The sequence below is a fragment of the Quercus robur genome, chromosome 5, assembly GCF_932294415.1.
Source record: "Quercus robur chromosome 5, dhQueRobu3.1, whole genome shotgun sequence".
Taxonomy (NCBI): domain Eukaryota; kingdom Viridiplantae; phylum Streptophyta; class Magnoliopsida; order Fagales; family Fagaceae; genus Quercus; species Quercus robur.
This window is the reverse complement of record NC_065538.1, coordinates 8,219,669-8,238,160: the sequence shown is the minus strand read 5'-3', so window position 1 is coordinate 8,238,160 and position 18,492 is coordinate 8,219,669. Positions and strand designations below refer to the sequence as shown.

Genomic DNA, 18,492 nt, shown 5'->3' with positions numbered 1-18,492 from the left:
AGAGAGAGAGAGAAATGGTCTAAGTGGCTAAAGAGCAAGACACTCAAAAATAAATTTTTTTTTTTTTAAAAACGTAACTTTCTAAATGAATGCTTATTTGGAATTTCAAAAAAAAAAAAGACCATATTTTTACCCCCAATAACTCTAAGTCTTAGTTCTGTCCCTGTCCGTACACCGTGTATGACTATCACCACTCTGACCCAATAAGTTGTTATAGACGCCTCTTTAATTCTTAGTTCCGTCCCTGTCCGTGCACCGTGTATGACTATCACCACTCTGACCCAATAAGTTGTTATAGACGCCTCTTTAATTTGTTAGGATAACTGAGAATCTATTAGGCAATGCCCATCATTCTTCTAGTTTCATCTCTATATCTGCGCCCCACATTCCATTTGTATAGCAAGCGTTCAAACCTCTCATCTACTCGTTCCTAGGGGCATTCATTTTGTTTTCTTTCTGTTTTGCTTCTACTTTTCTTCTCTTCTAGAAAAAAATGGATGAAGATTTCGTGAAGTTGGCATTTCACACTCTTTGGAGGCTGAAGTGGATGAAATTTAGTTGAAGAAAAAAGGTGTGGCCTGTATATTAAACAAATATCACATCTAGGGATCCAGTTTCTTGTATCAAGTGTAATAAGACATGCAAGATTTGAAAATGTTAAACTAACATTTTTAGGAGCTTCCCCATCGGAAAAACTCCTCCAAAAATTGGCGTATGCCACTATTTGCGGCGTGCACACGGTATTCTTTAGTAAAAGGCGAAAGAATAGTTCGCTCTGTGCTCACCGCGTGGCTGTGTGGATTGGAAATGAAATGACTTGCCATTTTAATAACAGCTATCTTACACAACTTTATTGTGTCTGTTCGATATGGGACGCATCTACACGGATTTGAAAGCACTTCTTCATACATGCGTAAAATAAGACTATGGCCGTGGAGAGAGAGACTTTGGTCTTCTTGAGACAAAAGTGGCAGGCTAATGGGAGCGGAGAATAACAATTTCTTCCTTTAGCTCATGTAACGTGATGATGTATAAAATCGAGTGGAAGGTTCTAACTAACTGGATGAAAACGAAGCTGAGATATGTCCAAGCATGACTCTAAAGCTGAATTCGAGTAAGGCTAATGATGAAGTGTGGAATGCGGAATTTACAAGCAATAATGCTAAAGATGGGCTACGTTAGACCGGGAGAAGGAATTAGGCAAGGAAATCCTGTCTCCCTACCCGTTTCTAGCAAAATTGGTAAAATACTATGTTGTATTCAGAGGTTTATGATATGGGAGTCTTATGCCTTACTCAAGTCTTATATGTGTGTATATATATATATATATATATATATGTAAGTTTGGGTAATAGACATTGCCCAAATAAAATAATCTGCTAAAATCTAGGAAGTTGTTCATGTGGCTAATATATATATATATATATATATATATATATGTAAGTTTGTGTAATAGACATTGCCCGAATAAAATAATCTGCTAAAATCTAGGAAGTTGTTCATGTGGGTAATTATAGTAATTTTTCCCACTTGTAACCTTATTGTTATGGTTCTTTTTGGGAAACTGCTCACTATAGGAAATTGTAATAAATCTAGAACCATACATTTTTTACACATATTTTGTAACAATAGTCTTAAGTGATAAATTGTGAGTGATTGAGAAAATAACTAAGTTTTTTGTGATAGTGATAAAGATAAGTGGATTGAGATGAAGGTATTGCACCTAATACAATTGCTCTCGATGGTTGAGATTGAGAGTTAAAAAAAAAAACAACTTTCAATCTCAATTATTGAATAAAATAAGTTTAAAAAAAGAATAAAAATTGATAATGGTAAAAAGAAAAAAAAAATTTGTGAAAGAGATGCGGGGGTAATTCCCCAGATCCAAATCCAACATAAATATGCATGAACTGATGAAAGTGAGTACTAAAGTAGTAAATCCTAAACCTAAACCAACCATACCTATCACTCTTCCATTTTCTCAAACGAATACACAGACCACTTGTTGCCTCCCCACCTCAACGATGGTGTTGTTATATCTTTGTTCCTCATATCCATCTTCTTAATCTTCATAGTCATGCCTTCAACTATCTCTTTCACCTCACAATTATCTAGAAACTTGTAGCGGAGAAAGGCTTGCAAACCCTCAGTGTCCTTGCTCTTTTAATCAGTATATACTATGGTTTCATCAGCAGAGAGGACGTCGACAGCGACAACAACAACAATAATAATGAAAACACAAGCTCCTACTATAATGAATATTCAAGTATTCCTAGTAGCATTTCATACTTAGATTGATGTCACAAAAGTTTGAAGAAAGCACACACGATACTCTCTTGATGGAACAAAAACTAAACTATTAGCTTCTGGTAGTAAACCTTGAATGCACGAGGGGTTTCCCTGAATCCACAAGGAGATAAACTAGAATCCATCAAAGAAATAATTTGAAAAAAGCCTGTATTTTTATTGATCATAATCTGATATGCCTTTGACAGTTACAAAACATATAAATACTGAGAAAGTAAAACCCTAAGGCTACGTTTGTTTTGCCTTCAAATGATTTCAGAAATCAATTTACATCGGCCTTTGTGTTTGGTAGCTGCAGAAAATTGGGTCAAATGGAATTCATTTTCTGCATTGACTGTAAAATACCCTGCCTTACCCGTAACTCATTTTCAGGTTTTATTTTACCTTCAAATGATTTCCACCTCAGGAAAATAGAGAGAGAGAGAAACAGCAAGGAGATCGCACTAGAAGCACCGGTCTCGTCACACCGGCACTGACCCCAACCCTAGATTGCACCGGTCTCGTCGCACCCCAACACTAGCGAGATCGCGCCGCCTGAAGCACCACCGAGATCGCACCTATAGTTGCCGCTGGAAGCTCATCGACGCCGCCATCTAAATCGTCACCACCCAAAACCGATCTTGTCCTCGACCCAAAGCTCATCGGCGCCGCCGTTCTCATTCTCGTTCTAGCCATCGTTCTCGTTCTTGATCGCCATCTAGATCGCCCAAAGCTCATTGGCGCCGCCATTCTTGTTCTCATTCTCGCCATCGTTCTCGTTCTCGACCGCCATCTAGATTCGCCCAAAGCTCATCGGTGTCATCGTCCTCCATCCCCTCTGATCTCTCTCTCTCTCCCAATCTATCTCTCCTTCCCTTAATTTGTCACTCTTTCTCCCTCCGATCTCACCCTTTCTTCCTCTTGCTCAATGTTTTTATTTTGATTTTTGGTTGTGTTAAGTGTATATATTGAAATTTTCTGTAATAAAATTTGTTTGGATGCTAAGAAAATGTGTGAGAAAATGTGAAAAATTTGTAAGAAAAGTGCATTTTTAGAATGTTACCAAACACCAAAAATCGTTTTCCAAACTATTTTCCATTGCACAACCAAACACCTGGATTTTATTTTCTTTACGGGAATTCACATTCCCCTGCATTCATTTTACACTCAGAATTCGATTTACATTGAACCAAATGCACCCTAAGATGATTAGGAAATGTCTGAAATTCTAATTTGTACTAATTACGAGATTAGGTGGCAAAATACTGAATTTTACCAAATTAAAATAGTAAAATTGAGTTAAATGCAAAATCATAAACTATTGACCTTAAGGGTTGTCCCAAAACATACGGGCTCTTATTCTGACTTTTAAACTAAAAAATATTAAGGATATTACTATAAATAGCAAAAACACTATTTTCGGGACCTTAACAAAGGAATTGTCTAAATTTAGGCAACGCTTGAGATCTAGAGTTTGGATTAGAATACCATTTCCCTTCAACTTGCCAAATTTCATGCAATTTCAACACTATCGCCTTAATGGCCTCTACTAGCACCCCCCTTGATCTTGCGTTGTGACTTCCAGCGCCATTACTGCTCCAAGAAGGCATATGATGTCTGTTCTATATCACAAATCTACCTAGATACTCTTCGTGTAGATTATTTAATGAACCCCATGATCATAATTATGGGGTTCAAGTCTCAAATCAGCTTCAAGAAAAAAGAAAAGAAGATAACTTGCAGCCCATAAAGAACATGTCCAAGATAAGGTGAAGTTGGGTTAAGGGATTTTTTTTTTTTTTTTTTTTTTTTAGTAATTGTATTTTAAACTTTATTGTTTTCCATTTGAATGTTTAGCTTTCTTTCTGTGTTATTCTACATGTGAGAGAGAGTAGTCAAGGGGATGTGTCCTAGTTGGCATGCTATAGAAAGTAGTCATGCAAAATGTTACTTTGGTATTTTGGGTCAATATTGTCATAACATGAGTAATTTGAGGGTGATTACATTGCCTATGAGATTGTTAGAAACATAATTTGATATTCAGAGCAAATACTCTAACAATATAAAATTCAGAAAACTTAAGAACTATATATATTTTGGGTTTGGACAATATGTTAATGAAATGGATCCTTAGAGAAAAACTGAAGTTCAGATTTTTAGGGTTTTCAATTGCCTTCCATCCAAGATGGTGATTGGTGATCATTACTTGTGTTTCTTCTCACTTAAAAGGAAAGGGTGAGGAATTTTTTTGGCTTGTATCACATTAATTTTGCATACATTGTATCACATTAATTTTGCATACATTGTATCACAAGTTTTCTTGCCATTTTGATGTGCAATGTGCTAGATGGGGAGTGATTGTCTGTCATTTTTCTATGGACCTAACTATTTCATCACCACTCACTCAGAGTCTACACATTAAAATTGTAAAATTTATGGCAAAAAGGTTGTTTTTCTCATTCATTAATAATATAGGATTTGGATTCCACCATGCAATTCCCACTTGGTTGTGAAATGTATATACTAAGAAGAAAAAAAAAACCTTTCATTTTTATTATTATTGTTTTTAGCCTTTTACTCTTTTACCATCTTAACTTTTTTTGGCCTAGGTTTAATTAGGAGCCGAGACAATGTCTCATAGGATTGGCTTACCATGTCAACTTTATTATTTGTTGTTACTGTTAAATATTAGCATTGATACACCATGTTGAATATGCTAGTATAGATGTGGAAGCGAAAGCATAAAGTATAAAACACAATAACACACGAGAGTTACGCGGTTCAGCCTAACGGCCTACATCCACGGAGAAAACCCTAAAGGGCTACATCAATAATATATTAAAGTGTAGTACAAATCCTGTGTTACAATGAATCATAACGTGTATATATAGTAGACTAAACCCTAGACTAATAGACTTCTAGTACAAGTAGGAGACTTGGCTTGCACACAAAGTAGAATTAGGCTTGGGCCTATGCTAATGGGCTAATATATCTCTAACACCCCCTCTCAAACTCAAGATGGAAGCTTGATGAAATCTTGAGATTTGATAAGGTTGAGAAGATCCCTTGAATGAAGTTTGGCTCTGTGACGGTAGTTTGAGGAAGGTAATGATCTTGCAGTGTTGATGCGACTTCTAACGGTGGCTTGACTATACTGGAGAGATTTGACGGCAGTAGTAGGAAGCCAAAGAAGATGAACGCAGCGAAAAAAAACACCGAGGAAGACAAAAATTGCTCTTAAATATACCGCAAGGACAGAAAACCATGGCCACAGGAAGGTGGCTCTAATACCATGTTAAATATTAGCATTGATACACCATGTTGAATATGCTAGTATAGATGTGGAAGCGAAAGCATAAAGTATAAAACACAATAACACACGAGGGTTACGTGGTTCAGCTTAACGGCCTACATCCACGGAGAAAACCCTAAAGAGCTACATCAATAATATATTAAAGTGTAGTACAAATCCTGTGTTACAATGAATCATAACATGTGTATATATAGTGGACTAAACCCTAGACTAATAGACTTCTAGTACAAGTAGGAGACTTGGCTTGCACACAAAATAGAATTAGGCTTGGGCCTATGCTAATGGGCTAATATATCTCTAACAGTTACAAATCAATGGATAGTTGACATGTTTGCAAAATAGCCACATTAGCAGATTTTATCAATTTGAATCAAAACAATTTTCTAATGAGTAGTGCTACAACACAAAATTTTTCATATCATTTTTCATAGTTGAGTTAACAAACTTTTAGTGGTTCTCATATAGGCAATTGTAAAATTCTTGGGAAATTCCTTGTGTTTCCTAGATTAGAGTCGCATATTACTACTGCCTATTGTATGCTGCTTGCAATCTGCATTATAAAACTATAATGCATATGGGTCAAATCCAATTTATATATATATATATATATATATAAAAGTTCAAGCGTAGTATATACTCTTATTAAACTCCTGTTGCACCACCTCATTGGCCACATAATTATTATTTTTCTTATTTATTTTTTATTCCTAATTTCTTTTACAAAAAACATATATATATATAGATTACTAACTTTACACATTTATCTTGGGCGTTTTAACTTTACATATAATTTTGCCTTTACATATTCATCTAATTTAATTTAGATGTTTATAACTAAACAATGAAATCAGTGAAGAATCAAAAACCAAAAAAAAAAAAAAAGTCTATACATATCTATACTATATAATAATGAAAGCTTTATAATAAATTTTACAAAACTCTCTTTACACCACATCTTTAGCATCCTTTCTTATTTTTTATTTTTTGAAATTTTTACTTTGTTCAACTTAATTTTCATTTTCTTCAACCATTGTTTTCTTAGTTCAATATTTAATCTCCTCCAATCATTGTCTTTTAAAAATTTTCATTTGATTCTTTTTATATATTTTTAGATTTTCTCATTTATATCTTCTTAAATTCTATAGTTTCACTTTGTTCAACCTTTCATCTATTTCCACCTTTCCTCTTCCATCTTAATTTTTATATAAATTTCTTCTTACTTCATTTCCACCCCTCTCCACTATTCCTTCTAAATTGTCGACAACAAAAAAGGTCAATCTCTCTCTCTCTCTCTCTCTCTCTCTCACATTTTGTCTCTCTTTTGGTGGATTTTTTAATTATTTCAACCCATTTTTTTCCACTAATAGTTCTTTTTGTTATTATTGATTTAATTGTCACATCACATTTGTTTATCCTTTTGGTAATTTTGTATAAACTTTTATGCATATTTACGTATTTGGGTATTCCAATTCCCAATCACAAGTTCTTTTTCTTTATCCTATTGGTTTAATTTGATTTGGGTTAATAATTAGTTGTTTTGCAAGTTAGAATTTGATTTATTTTTAGTGATTCATTTAGATAACTATGATGCTTTACTAAGTTTTGCTTTTTTTTTTTTTGTTAATCCTTTTGGATGGACAAATTTGTAGTTTTTGTAAAGAAAGTGCTCTTAATAGTTATTAGAAGTACTCTATAATGTCACTTATTCAGAGAAAAGCAAGGTTAGTCAAACGAAAATAAAATCGAATGAATGACATATTTTAGATTTTGCAATTGTATTTTCAACTTTTTTTTTTTTTTATAACGATGCATAAATAGAAACTTAATTTTGAGATTTTGCTAATAGTTGTTCATTTGATAATCTTTGTGAGTGGACAAATTTGTAATAATTTCTACAAAGAAAATAACCTCATTAGATTATCAACAACAAATTGCTTTCTTAATTGATCCAATTAATCATTGTTAAGTTTTATTAAACTTTTAGATTAGTTATTTGTTGTTTTGGATTGTAGAGTAGAAAAAAATAGGGATGGAGAAGATTTGTTTAAAATTTTAGAATAGTTTTCAAATTTTATATACTTTTTAATAGTACACAAAATGTTATAAATAATTTTTATTAAAAAATTAATATTTTCGCTAACTTGCCTTTTGAATTCCTTAAAAAAAATTGTATTGTTTCCATTTTTGTATGATATATATATATATATATATATATATATAACATTTGTGATTGTTCCTATAATAGGATGTATTGAGATGTTATTAGGTGTAGTAAGATGTATTGAGTTTTAAGTAAAAAGATAATGTAATAATCTCTTATTGGATGGTGTAAACCATGATTTACACCTTATCTTTACCAAATTCAGACTCTAATTATTTTATTAATTTGTATCCAAAATTTATAGACATATATCACATATAAGGCCTGTGGAAAAAGTATGAAACTTCATGAAAAATAAAATAAATAAATAAAAAAGTTTGAAATATTGGTGTATTCTCAACTTTTAATGAAAAACTAAAAACGCATACCATCACAAGTCATATTACGTTTTGTCATTAAAGTCATTTTGTTTCTCATCTCATCGCATCTTTCTTGTCTCCATATTTGCTCAACCTTTTACTCATAGATTCCTAGCTATGGCTCTCCAGATCAACGGAGCCTCCTCTTCTTTCACTCCCCAATTCGTCTATGATGTTTTTTTAAGTTTTAGAGGTGAAGATACCCGTTATAATTTTACAAGTCATTTATATCAAGCTTTATGTGATAAGGGTTTTAACACTTTTATCGATAATGACCTTCAGAGAGGAGAAGAAATTTCAATGGAACTTTTTAAAGCTATTGAATTATCAATGATTTCGATTGTTGTGTTCTCTGAAAATTATGCACCTTCCAGTTGGTTCTTAAATGAACTTGTAAAGATTCTTGAGTGTAGGAATAATGGACAATTGGTCCTACCTGTATTTTACAAAGTGGATCCATCAAAAATACTTAAACAAAAGGGAAAGTTTGGAGTAGCGCTAACTCAACACGAAGAAAATTTAAATGATAATATGGAGAAGGTTCAGAGGTGGAGAACAGCTTTGACTAAAGCAACTAGCTTGTTTGGGTTTCATTACAAGGAGGGGTATGTAACTATTCACTGCTCTTCTATGAGTTATAGAGTTTTGTAGTTTTGTTATGCTATTAAATGCTTTCACTAAATTAATTATGAAAGAATCGTGCTTCTTAGGAGAAATTATTAAGTCCACCAGGAGAATTGCTGACGTGGTCCTCCCTGACCTCTCAACCAATAAAATATAGTTATTTATGCAAATGTGACATCGCTTGGTATTTTTTATTTTTTATTCCTTATGCTGATTAGGAAGCTCACTCACGCATTTGTATGGATGGCATTGTCTCGTTGGTTGGGAGGACCACGTCAGTAGCCCTCTTAGTGAACCTAATAATTTCTCATTTTTCAGAGTCTTCTACTACTGAGGTAGTTAAGTTATAAAAGTTGATTGCAGAAATTTAATAAAAAATTAAAAAAAATTAACGCCATATAATTTTACCAATTACGACTATTAATATTCTTTTGTGCTTTTATGAGTTACAAAGAGTCAAAAAAGAGTTACAAACTTTAATTAGGATTCATCTTTGGCAAGCCCCAATCATGAATAAAACAAGGGACAAAATTTAACTACAAACTTAGTTGTGGTCTAAAGCTACCACTTTTATTAAAAAAAATTAATATGGCTCAGGGGTGGAGCTACATCTTTTGTGCTTTTAATATTTTGATAATTAGCCCCCCAAAAATGGCCCTTGCCCCCTCAAATATTTGAGTTAGTCTAACAATGTTCTTAAATAAATTATCAATTAGTTTAGTAGTTATAGAAAATGTGTTGTTACTCAAATTCATTTTTTTATTGTAAAATGTGTACTTGTTTCTCTTAAAGTTTTGGATCATTCATGTCTTTGAAAACTTCATTAATTCAATTGAAATTTTTTTACTCGCAATAGTAGACAATTTGGTAACTTATATTAGAAATAAAAATTTTAAGGATTTCACTATAGAAGATTGTGAAATATGAATTTAATTCTATGAAACATTTTAACTTTAAGGATTTCACTATAGTAACTTCTGTGTGTGTATAGATGTGTGTGTTTGCATATGTGTATAGACATTTTTATAGTAACACAAATGCCCCCTCCCCCCCCCCCCCCCTCCCAAACAAAAATGTATGGCTCCACCCCTGATATGGCTACATGTTTTCAAAATCTAATTGTTGGATTGCATGATATTCATGCTCTTAACACATGTCAAATTTTGTGTCAATCAGATGTTATTTAATATATGATTCATAAACTTATTTTTATGCATAATTTTAGATTACAAAAACTTACAATTTAAACAATTAACTGATGAAATAGCTGTTAATCTTTAATTTTCTTGAAATTTTGTAAGCATGGAAAATATATGAAGAAAATGTAATCTAATGGTGGATTTGTCAAAATTCACATCCAATAAAATGATATTGACTAAACTTGTCAAGGTACTTTCTTAAGTAAGAAACTTGAGAAGTGATATTTTTGGAAAGATAATCTTAATTTTTCATTTTACATTGAAGTCAAATTTTAAAGTTATCATAATACAATTTATAAGTTATCATAGGCAAAAATCCAAAACTAACCCTCTAAGTTTCAACTTTTGTCACTTCAGTCCTCTATATTTCAATTTTGTCAATTCAGTATTCTGTTAGGCTTCAGTTAAGTGGTGCCGATAAGTGAACCAAAACGATGCTGTTTAGGCTCTTTTTTTTTCAATTTCGTAATTAAAACGAAATAAAAATTTGTTATTAAAAAAAAGGAAAAAAGGAAACAATTAAGGGGAACGAAAAAAATTGGGGGAAAAAGAGAGGGGAAAGAGAGAGAGTTAGAGATCTGCAGGGGGAGAGACGAGATTATAAATTTCAAGTGAACCCCATCTTTTCTACGCTCCCAGTCGATAAAATTATTCTGATACTGGCATAGCTTGTAACGCTTTGTTCCCTGTCATCCCTAGTAGAAAGGGTTTGTCTGAGGCCTTGAGGTATTTGCCATGGCAGCTTTTCAAGCAGATAAGGTTGTTGTTTTCTTCTACATGCTCGATGGTCCAAAACACTCTATTTGAGGCATTGTTGTGCTTATATTGTACTTTTTCTTCATCGTCTTCAGCTACTAGGTACTTGTTGAAGTGACTTCTCAGTCTTACGGTGGCGCTCTTGAAAAACTCCATGGTAATTGGGACTTTCTTGAAAGTTGAAAGACAAATGAAAGATGGTACGAGGAAGTGAAAGTGAATTTGATTGCTATTTTCAAAGGTTGAGGAAAGGTTTGAAAAAAAAAAGTTTTACTTGGTGGTTAAGTCTGAAATTAGCACGTGAAGCTTGAATTGGTCTCCATACATATGCATACATCTAATTTTTTTTTTTTTTCATTTTTTGTTTATCCTTGTTAATCAATGTGAAATGAGAACAAAACTTCAGTACTTTCCTCTTTTCCCTCTCTCTTTTTCCCCCAATTTTCTCAATTAGGGCATACAAATTCATCATTCATCAAGGTTTTTTGTTTTGTTTTCAAGGGAAAGGGAACAACGTCGTTCCCCTTAATTGTTTTCTTCTGTATTTTCTTTTAATAACAGTTTTTGATTTTGTTTTAATTACGAAATTTATTTTTTTTAAAAAGAGAGCCTAAACAGCGTCGTTTTGGTTCACTTAACGGCACCACTTAACTAAAACCTAACGGAATACTGAATTGACAAAAATTGAAACTTAAGAGGACTGAAATGACAAAACTGAAACTTAAAGAACTGAAATGACAAAAGTTGAAACTTAGAGGGTTGGTTTTGGATTTTTGCATCATAATACAATTTATTCAAAAAACTGATGGTGATTTTGGTTTATGTATTGCCAATTAAATCAAGGTAAAGGAGGAAATTAAGTAACAAGGTGGCTAAGAACAAGTAAAAAGGTGGTTAACTATCAAGCTTGATATTTCAAGTTTAATGTATCCAAAGAACTATTTGGGGAGGCCAAACTACATTTATTGATAAATAATTTATGGAAATAACAAACTGGGTGGAGTTTCTTTTAACTAGCCTACCACTGTATCATAGCAACTGTATATTTGGGATAAAAGACTCAAGATACACACATGTAACATTTGCTATTTAAAAAGGCCGAATTGATTACCAGAGGGAGAATCTTAGTAGTGCAATAGTAGGTTAACATCGCACCATATTTGGCAAAGATCAAGTCCCAATTCTCCTGCATTTATCACCGAATATATAAGTCTCCAAAAATTTTAATTCAAGAAGAAAACTTCAAAATAGATGAAAACATTCAAAGTAATTAATTGCTCCTTAATTCCCAATGATAATACTTTCTAGACTATATACACAATTAGACATAATCCCAATTATTTCCTGAATCCCAAAATGATGGTAATAGTCAAAAGTAAAACTCATCATGAAGATGTTGACGATGAACTGCATACCTTCAACCATCTCCATGCTACCTCACGGTCTTCTGAACTTATCATGAAAAGCACATAAATACTATCTTGATCTCGAACCTAAAAGGATATTTAGATGAGCAACAATTAGACCCGCATGGAAGATAAGGCCATTAGAAACCATGATTTAATTGGCACAACCAATACCTCATCAGACAACATAAAATTTAGAACCTCAAGCAATATATTTGGGTCTGGACAAGATGCAAGACAACCTGTGGATGAAAGAATGACATTAAATTTAAGTAGCTTTAACCCAAAAAGTGACACAGGATATTATTTCAAATGTTACTAAATCTTACGTAAAACCAATTCCTTCTCTTGCACAGTATCCGCTTCTCTATAGAGCTTCAGTAGGGACTCAAATCCATTCCTATCTGTGGTACTAGCATTTAACATTACAACAATGAAAGCAGCCTGCAGAACATACACCACTGTTGAATATCAAATTTGAAATGCCCCTACAAATAAGGAAGTTATTCAAAAATACATTACCTTTCTAGTGTCGGCTGAGAGGAGACAAGTATTTCTATCATTCAGTAACGTCTGAAAGCGCTGGATTGCTTCCTTATGAGTTTTATTATGGCCAAAAGTGGCCAAAGCCAGAAAGAATTCTCCTCTCAACAGGGCATTTAAATGACTCCCTCCAGATATTGATTCCCAACCTGATTTTCTGCACAAAGAAAAAAAATGATATTGAAGTGTATGAAGAAGTTTACTTCACTCTATTAACTAAAACCAGTACTAATATAACAGTAATTTGAAGATAATGCCAAGGAGGCTGCAAACATTATAAAGATGAAGATATTCATTTAGAAAGATAGGTAACCATATGTTTGAAAAACAATGTAATGCACAATTGCTAGATACTAAAGGATATCCTTGTGTGTTTTTTTATTTTTGTTTTTATTTAATTTTTTTTTTTTTGCCTATACCTCAGCCCCAACCAAGAAACTTGCACACTGATCAACAAGCTCATCTCCACTCATAGTAAAAAATTGTGAAGAAGAGGTTCCAATCAATATCCAGCAACCAGTGAGTTGGAATGCAGTCATTGACATAATAATATGCATGGTGATTGTTCTTACTCTGCAGAAAAGAGGAGAAGATCAATGAAAAATTGTTTCAGCTCATTCACTACAGCTGGGATGGCATCACTAGCTATCTCCATAACTTTATAACACACCTGTTGTGTATATCACTTAAAAAAGTCAAGTTCTAGTAAATATTTGGGGTTGATAGTAACATTATCAAAATATAGAAGTTTTCCTTACATTAATGAGTTTCGATAGCACAATGAAATCAAGCTCTTTATTATGAGTGCTGAACTTATAATGGCATAAATCAAGAAAAACCCCTAATGTAAGGAATTTATTATACAGAGAGGATAGGCTATTTGGTATTTATAAGGAACTAACATATAGAAACCAAATATGCAGTCTTAATTTTGCCAATTCATTTGCCAAACTCTAGTCACAACAATGCTTCCCTGCTGTGACACCTACCCTAGGAACTAAGCACCAAAGTCAGAAATCTAGCATACTTCACACCATGTGATAAGTTTCCTATGAATACAGCCAGCCTAATAAAACAACATATGATCAGTTATTAATTTATTGTTGGATACGGCACACACCAAATTTATCCGGTGCTGACAAGCAATTACTCTCTATGGCTTTCTTAAGTCGAGCTGCAAGCTTATCTTCATAATTTGCCCTGTAGAAACCACTCTGCTCAGTCAGTGCCGGCTGAATAATAGAGCAAAAAATACGGTCGCCTAAGGCCCCAAGTAAAAAAAAGGCCCCTAAATGTTAACCAATAGGGTTATTTATAATCAATAAATAAAATAATATTTTTTTACCAGATAAAAAACAAATAAAAGAGAGAGAAAAATGCAATGTCCACAATATTTTTCACAACACTTTTACAACTAATATTAAGTAGTAGGTTGTTATTGATGACAAAAAAAATAATTATAGTGATATTTTCAAATAGAAAACAAAAAGCAACTTAAAACCTAGGATTTGTTGTAAAAAATATTGTGAATGTTGCACTTCTAAACAAAAAAAAAAAAATAATAATAATAAGAATTGAGTTTGCGAACTTTTAATAGTTCTCATCTAAGTCTACCACTAACACTACTTTTTTACTTATCACTATCAATCTATCACAACAAGTATGAAAAATTTTGTCAAACTTTTTCTATCTATAAAATTTCTAAAAAAAAGAAAAAATTCTACATAGTTCATATTAATTAGTAGAAATTTTGCATCTAAAATAAGATAATCAATTTTTGCCTTAGGCCCCTAAATGCATCAGGCCGCCCCTGTGCTCAGTATTAACTTTGACTCAGAAATGGTCATCACATTTCTCTTTATTCTTTTCATTAACTGAGCTTGAGTTTTCATGGGGAGAATGAACCAGTTCAATTATATCCACTTTTCCAGATTTAGTTTCCAAAAGAAAAGTCTTGCATTTGTTATATGAACCAATTGATAAGTTTATTGGAACAGTCCATAGTCCATCACCACCCAAACCAGATGATAGGAATTGTGACTGCAAATCTTAAAACTGCATCAGATTTCCACAATAACAAAGATGGTCATAGATAAAGATGAAAAACTTGACCTCCAAGATTTTAAGAAATGCCTATTTTCTTATTAATTAATAATAATACCTGTCCAAATTTCAAAATATTATCATTGGATATTACAGAGATAACTGGAAATAATTTCTTCTTTGACCAAGCATCCATCATCGAATTGAGTTCAACACCAGAGTTCTCTGGAAGAACTCCCCATAAATCATCTGTCTTCGCATTTTTTCCAGCATATCTTTTTATGTACGAACTTAACGATATCTGGTTCAAATAAGATGTCACAGAGTCATATATGCAATTTAGTCAAAGGTAATTTTCTATCCACTCATTACATAGTGAAATTTTGATTATGTTCAAGAAGTGCGAATTAATGTCTACAGGAATATAATTCAGGCCTTTCCCTTCAGTCATTTTTGTTCATAAATTTGTGTACATAACATCTTTACAAAATTTAAAAAAAAAAAAAAAAAAAAAAAAAAAAGATGTTCATGCTAAAATTTTTGTTACCAAGAACCTTATTTTCCGTGAGAATGTGATATTAAGGTCTACTGCACTGAGAAATGATACATTGTAGTGACCACGATTAGTGGAATAGGTGATCAAAGAAAGCTTCCAGTTTGACAAATATAAGTGACACAGAAAATATGTAGATTCTAAAAGAAGAACAGACATTGGAGCAAGAATTTCTGCCTAAGAAAATACCTAGAAGGTGTTACTATGAAAATACACACTTAATTTTTGAGCCCATGTGGTATCAATATATATTATTTTAGCCCATTGAATAATTGAAGACTATAATGGCATTGTTAACCTAGAATATTATCAGAAATGAACATAAATTATATAACAGCTTAATAAATAAGAGAGCCATAAGCCATTAAAGCTTTATAAACAAATGATATTAACTAATAATTGCCAAGCATTAGTTCTGTAATGATTTTCCAAGAAATGGTTATGAAATATTGCATAGAAGGTTTTACTATGAAAATACAGAATCAATATTTGGTGCTCCATATAAAAATAACTTAACTATTTTAAGTCAAGCATGAACTATCCCACCTGAAATGTGCCATCACCAAGATAACCCTGCAACATCTAATCTAATCTAATACTATATATAATAGCATAAGCTTTTAACCATGTGCTGACACGTTAGGAAAAAAGCTTATCTAAAAAACTGACACGTATAGAGTTTAAACTTTAAAAAAACCGGATGGTGCATTTGGAGTGGTTCATCTTCAGACAGTAATCCGCTTATCAAAAAAAAAAAAAAACGCAAGCCCTTTGAAAACACCAGTCGCTTTTCCACAAAACAAAAGGAAAGAAAAAAAAAAAACAAAAACCCTAAAATCCAATCCGTATTTCCCGATCAAAATTTAGACTCACTCAGACTAGCGATACTTCGCTGCACCTTTAAACACACAAATCGAACTTGCGTGTTTCAACCTATCAAACGGACGAAAAATAAAACTTAAGATGTTATAATGATAGATAAGGCTATTGGTTTTGAGATCCAATCTCTATCTCTCTCTTCTTAGCTATTTGTTTTCTGGTTAATTTTTGTTCTCTAGAATTATTGGTTTTCAACTGGAATTGGTATTTTCTTAAAGCATCAATTGTAAATTTTTATTGTTAGTTAAGAGTAAAGAAAGTTTTTTTTTTTTACTAATGAAAGTTGGTAGCATCTGGTCCTTTGTCTATGCACTGGTTCTTTTATTGTTTGAATGTAATAGTCAATACATTCTTTTTCTTTTTAGTACCATCTATAACTTAGTTTATTTTTTCCTTTATCTCCTACCAAAATAATTTGAAAAAATGATTATAAAAGAAATCTTTTGTTTGCTGCTGTATTGGTGGTGCAGAGAGAAATAGACAATTTGGCATGGTTGATCTGTGTTGTTGCTTAAGGCCTAACTAACTGAAAATCTTTGGTTTCTAATATTAAAATACTAGACTCTTTTTCAAAATTTTAAAATATAATTTCTGTGTGTTCTGTCACACTATTTTACTAGCACAATGCAGACATATAATATCACCTAGCAGGAAGAAAAAGACATATTCATCATTTTGTCTTTTGGATGCTTATATGGTTTACTTGATTATTGTAGGCTGTACTTTGCCAAACTTGGGCTTGGATCCCCTCCAAAAGACTATTATGTGCAAGTTGACACAAGAAGTGACATTCTATGGGTGAATTGTGTTGACTGCAAGAGCTGTCCAAAGAAAAGCGGTCTTGGTGTATGTGCTTCTAACTTTTCATTTAAATTGAATTTCTCTGTCTCTTTGCTAAAAGATGGTTCCTTAATTAGGTACTTTTTATGAGCTCTCCTTAAAATTGCATGTTAGATACCAACGTATTACCATGTGACTTACACACACACACAATCTGATTGTATTAAAGTCTGAGATTATTTCAATGACTTGATCCGTTCAAAGTTTGTAGTCAAAACTATTTGCAATTGCATGCTCCATCAATGTAGTGTGATGTATGATACAAAATAAAAATAACATTATTAACATTATCAATTACTATAAAATTTGTTTGTTTCCTTAAACGGCTATATCTTTTATCCTAAAAATACAATTTTAATAGCATTTGGATAAGATGGCACTTCCACTCTACATAACTATGGGGCGGTGGGTGAACTCATGAATTTAATCACTTTATGTTGGAAGTTTTCTCAGTACTAGAAATGTTAATTTTTTAGTCCATAGTTGCTCATCAACATTGATAGAGAGAGTTGTAATTAGTACTGATTTTGCCCTTGCTTTTCTATGTCATCAGGGTATTACCTTTTGTTGCAGTTGGGGAGTAGTTTTGGTTTGCAATATAGTTCTTAACCTGTGTGGTTATATTCTGTGTTTGCAATTTGGGAGGGATAGCAGTGAGCCAAGCAATAATAGCCTAGAAGGTGCTCTACTGATCTGTTTTCTTCTTTTCTTACCCCACCCCACAATCTGAATTTGTAACTCCTACCCTTTTTTGAGTATTTTACCGAATGACTTTCTTCTATTGCCCCCTTTATATGTGCTTGTTGCTGTCGCTGACACCATTATTAATTTGAGATATCAAAATGATTGTTTATCACTGAGAGAATGTATTATTTGTCATGACCTGGCTCCAACGTCTTACTGTAAAGTATTCTTTGAGGAATGTGACAATCTCAAATCAATTATTTGTGTTTTTATTTTAGTTTTACTTTATACATGGCATGCAAGCCATACTAGTACGAGGGATATAAGGTTCATTATAGAATGATGAATTTACAGTCAAGTACCTCTTTAAGAATCCATCTTAATTTGGGATCATAGTTTTTTCCTCATTAAGGCCAACTTCAAACTTGTACTATGTTCCAATCTTCACACTTGTACTTTTTTTTAAAAAAAAAATGTAAAAGGTTTGGTGTTGCTTCTTACAAGATGGCTGAAGCATAGGCATTGATTTTCTTTAAATTGCCATATTGGAGCACACTTCTGTTACGTCACAATTTGGATGTGATGCATGTTGAAAAAAAAAAATTTGACAGTGTGATTGGGACAATTATGAATATTAAAGATAAGACATGGAAGGAACTAATTTATTATTTTGTGTTCATTCCTGTCCAGGGCACAACATAAATCAAAATATATTTGTAGGACAAATCTGATGTTGGACATCTATCTAATAACCATTTTCCACAAAATGGGAAGGAAACACAGGTTGTTTGTTTGTAATTGCTAAAAATTTCTTCATGCTTCTATGTTAAAAGGACTATTTAATGT

General features: G+C 32.6%; 1 protein-coding gene, 1 long non-coding RNA gene and 1 other non-coding gene across 5 annotated transcripts in view; 1 reads left to right on the top strand and 2 right to left on the bottom strand.

The window, feature by feature from the left end:
* Positions 1-677: 677 nt before the first annotated feature.
* LOC126731977 (U5 spliceosomal RNA) lies at positions 678-794 on the bottom strand. The gene has a single exon (XR_007659176.1). It is a non-coding gene; the product is annotated as a U5 spliceosomal RNA (small nuclear RNA).
* Positions 795-11,580: 10,786 nt separating this feature from the next.
* Positions 11,581-18,492, bottom strand: part of LOC126725013 (aminopeptidase M1-like) — a 104,223-nt gene continuing 97,311 nt past the window's right edge. Inside the window, exons 13-18 of one of the 3 annotated variants that reach the window (XM_050429490.1) lie at positions 13,220-13,317; positions 12,627-12,804; positions 12,434-12,548; positions 12,279-12,346; positions 12,114-12,191; positions 11,581-11,884 (exon numbers count right to left, since the gene is read on the bottom strand). In XM_050429490.1, coding sequence (XP_050285447.1) covers positions 11,759-11,884; positions 12,114-12,191; positions 12,279-12,346; positions 12,434-12,548; positions 12,627-12,804; positions 13,220-13,317 — 663 coding nt within the window. In that variant the 3' untranslated portion in view covers positions 11,581-11,758. The remainder of the gene's footprint in view (positions 11,885-12,113; positions 12,192-12,278; positions 12,347-12,433; positions 12,549-12,626; positions 12,805-13,219; positions 13,318-18,492) is intronic. The other 2 variants (XM_050429489.1, XM_050429488.1) reach the window with 2 other exon arrangements.
* Positions 16,798-17,884, top strand: LOC126725019 (uncharacterized). The gene is made up of 2 exons (XR_007655251.1): positions 16,798-16,968; positions 17,516-17,884. It is a non-coding gene; the product is annotated as an uncharacterized LOC126725019 (long non-coding RNA).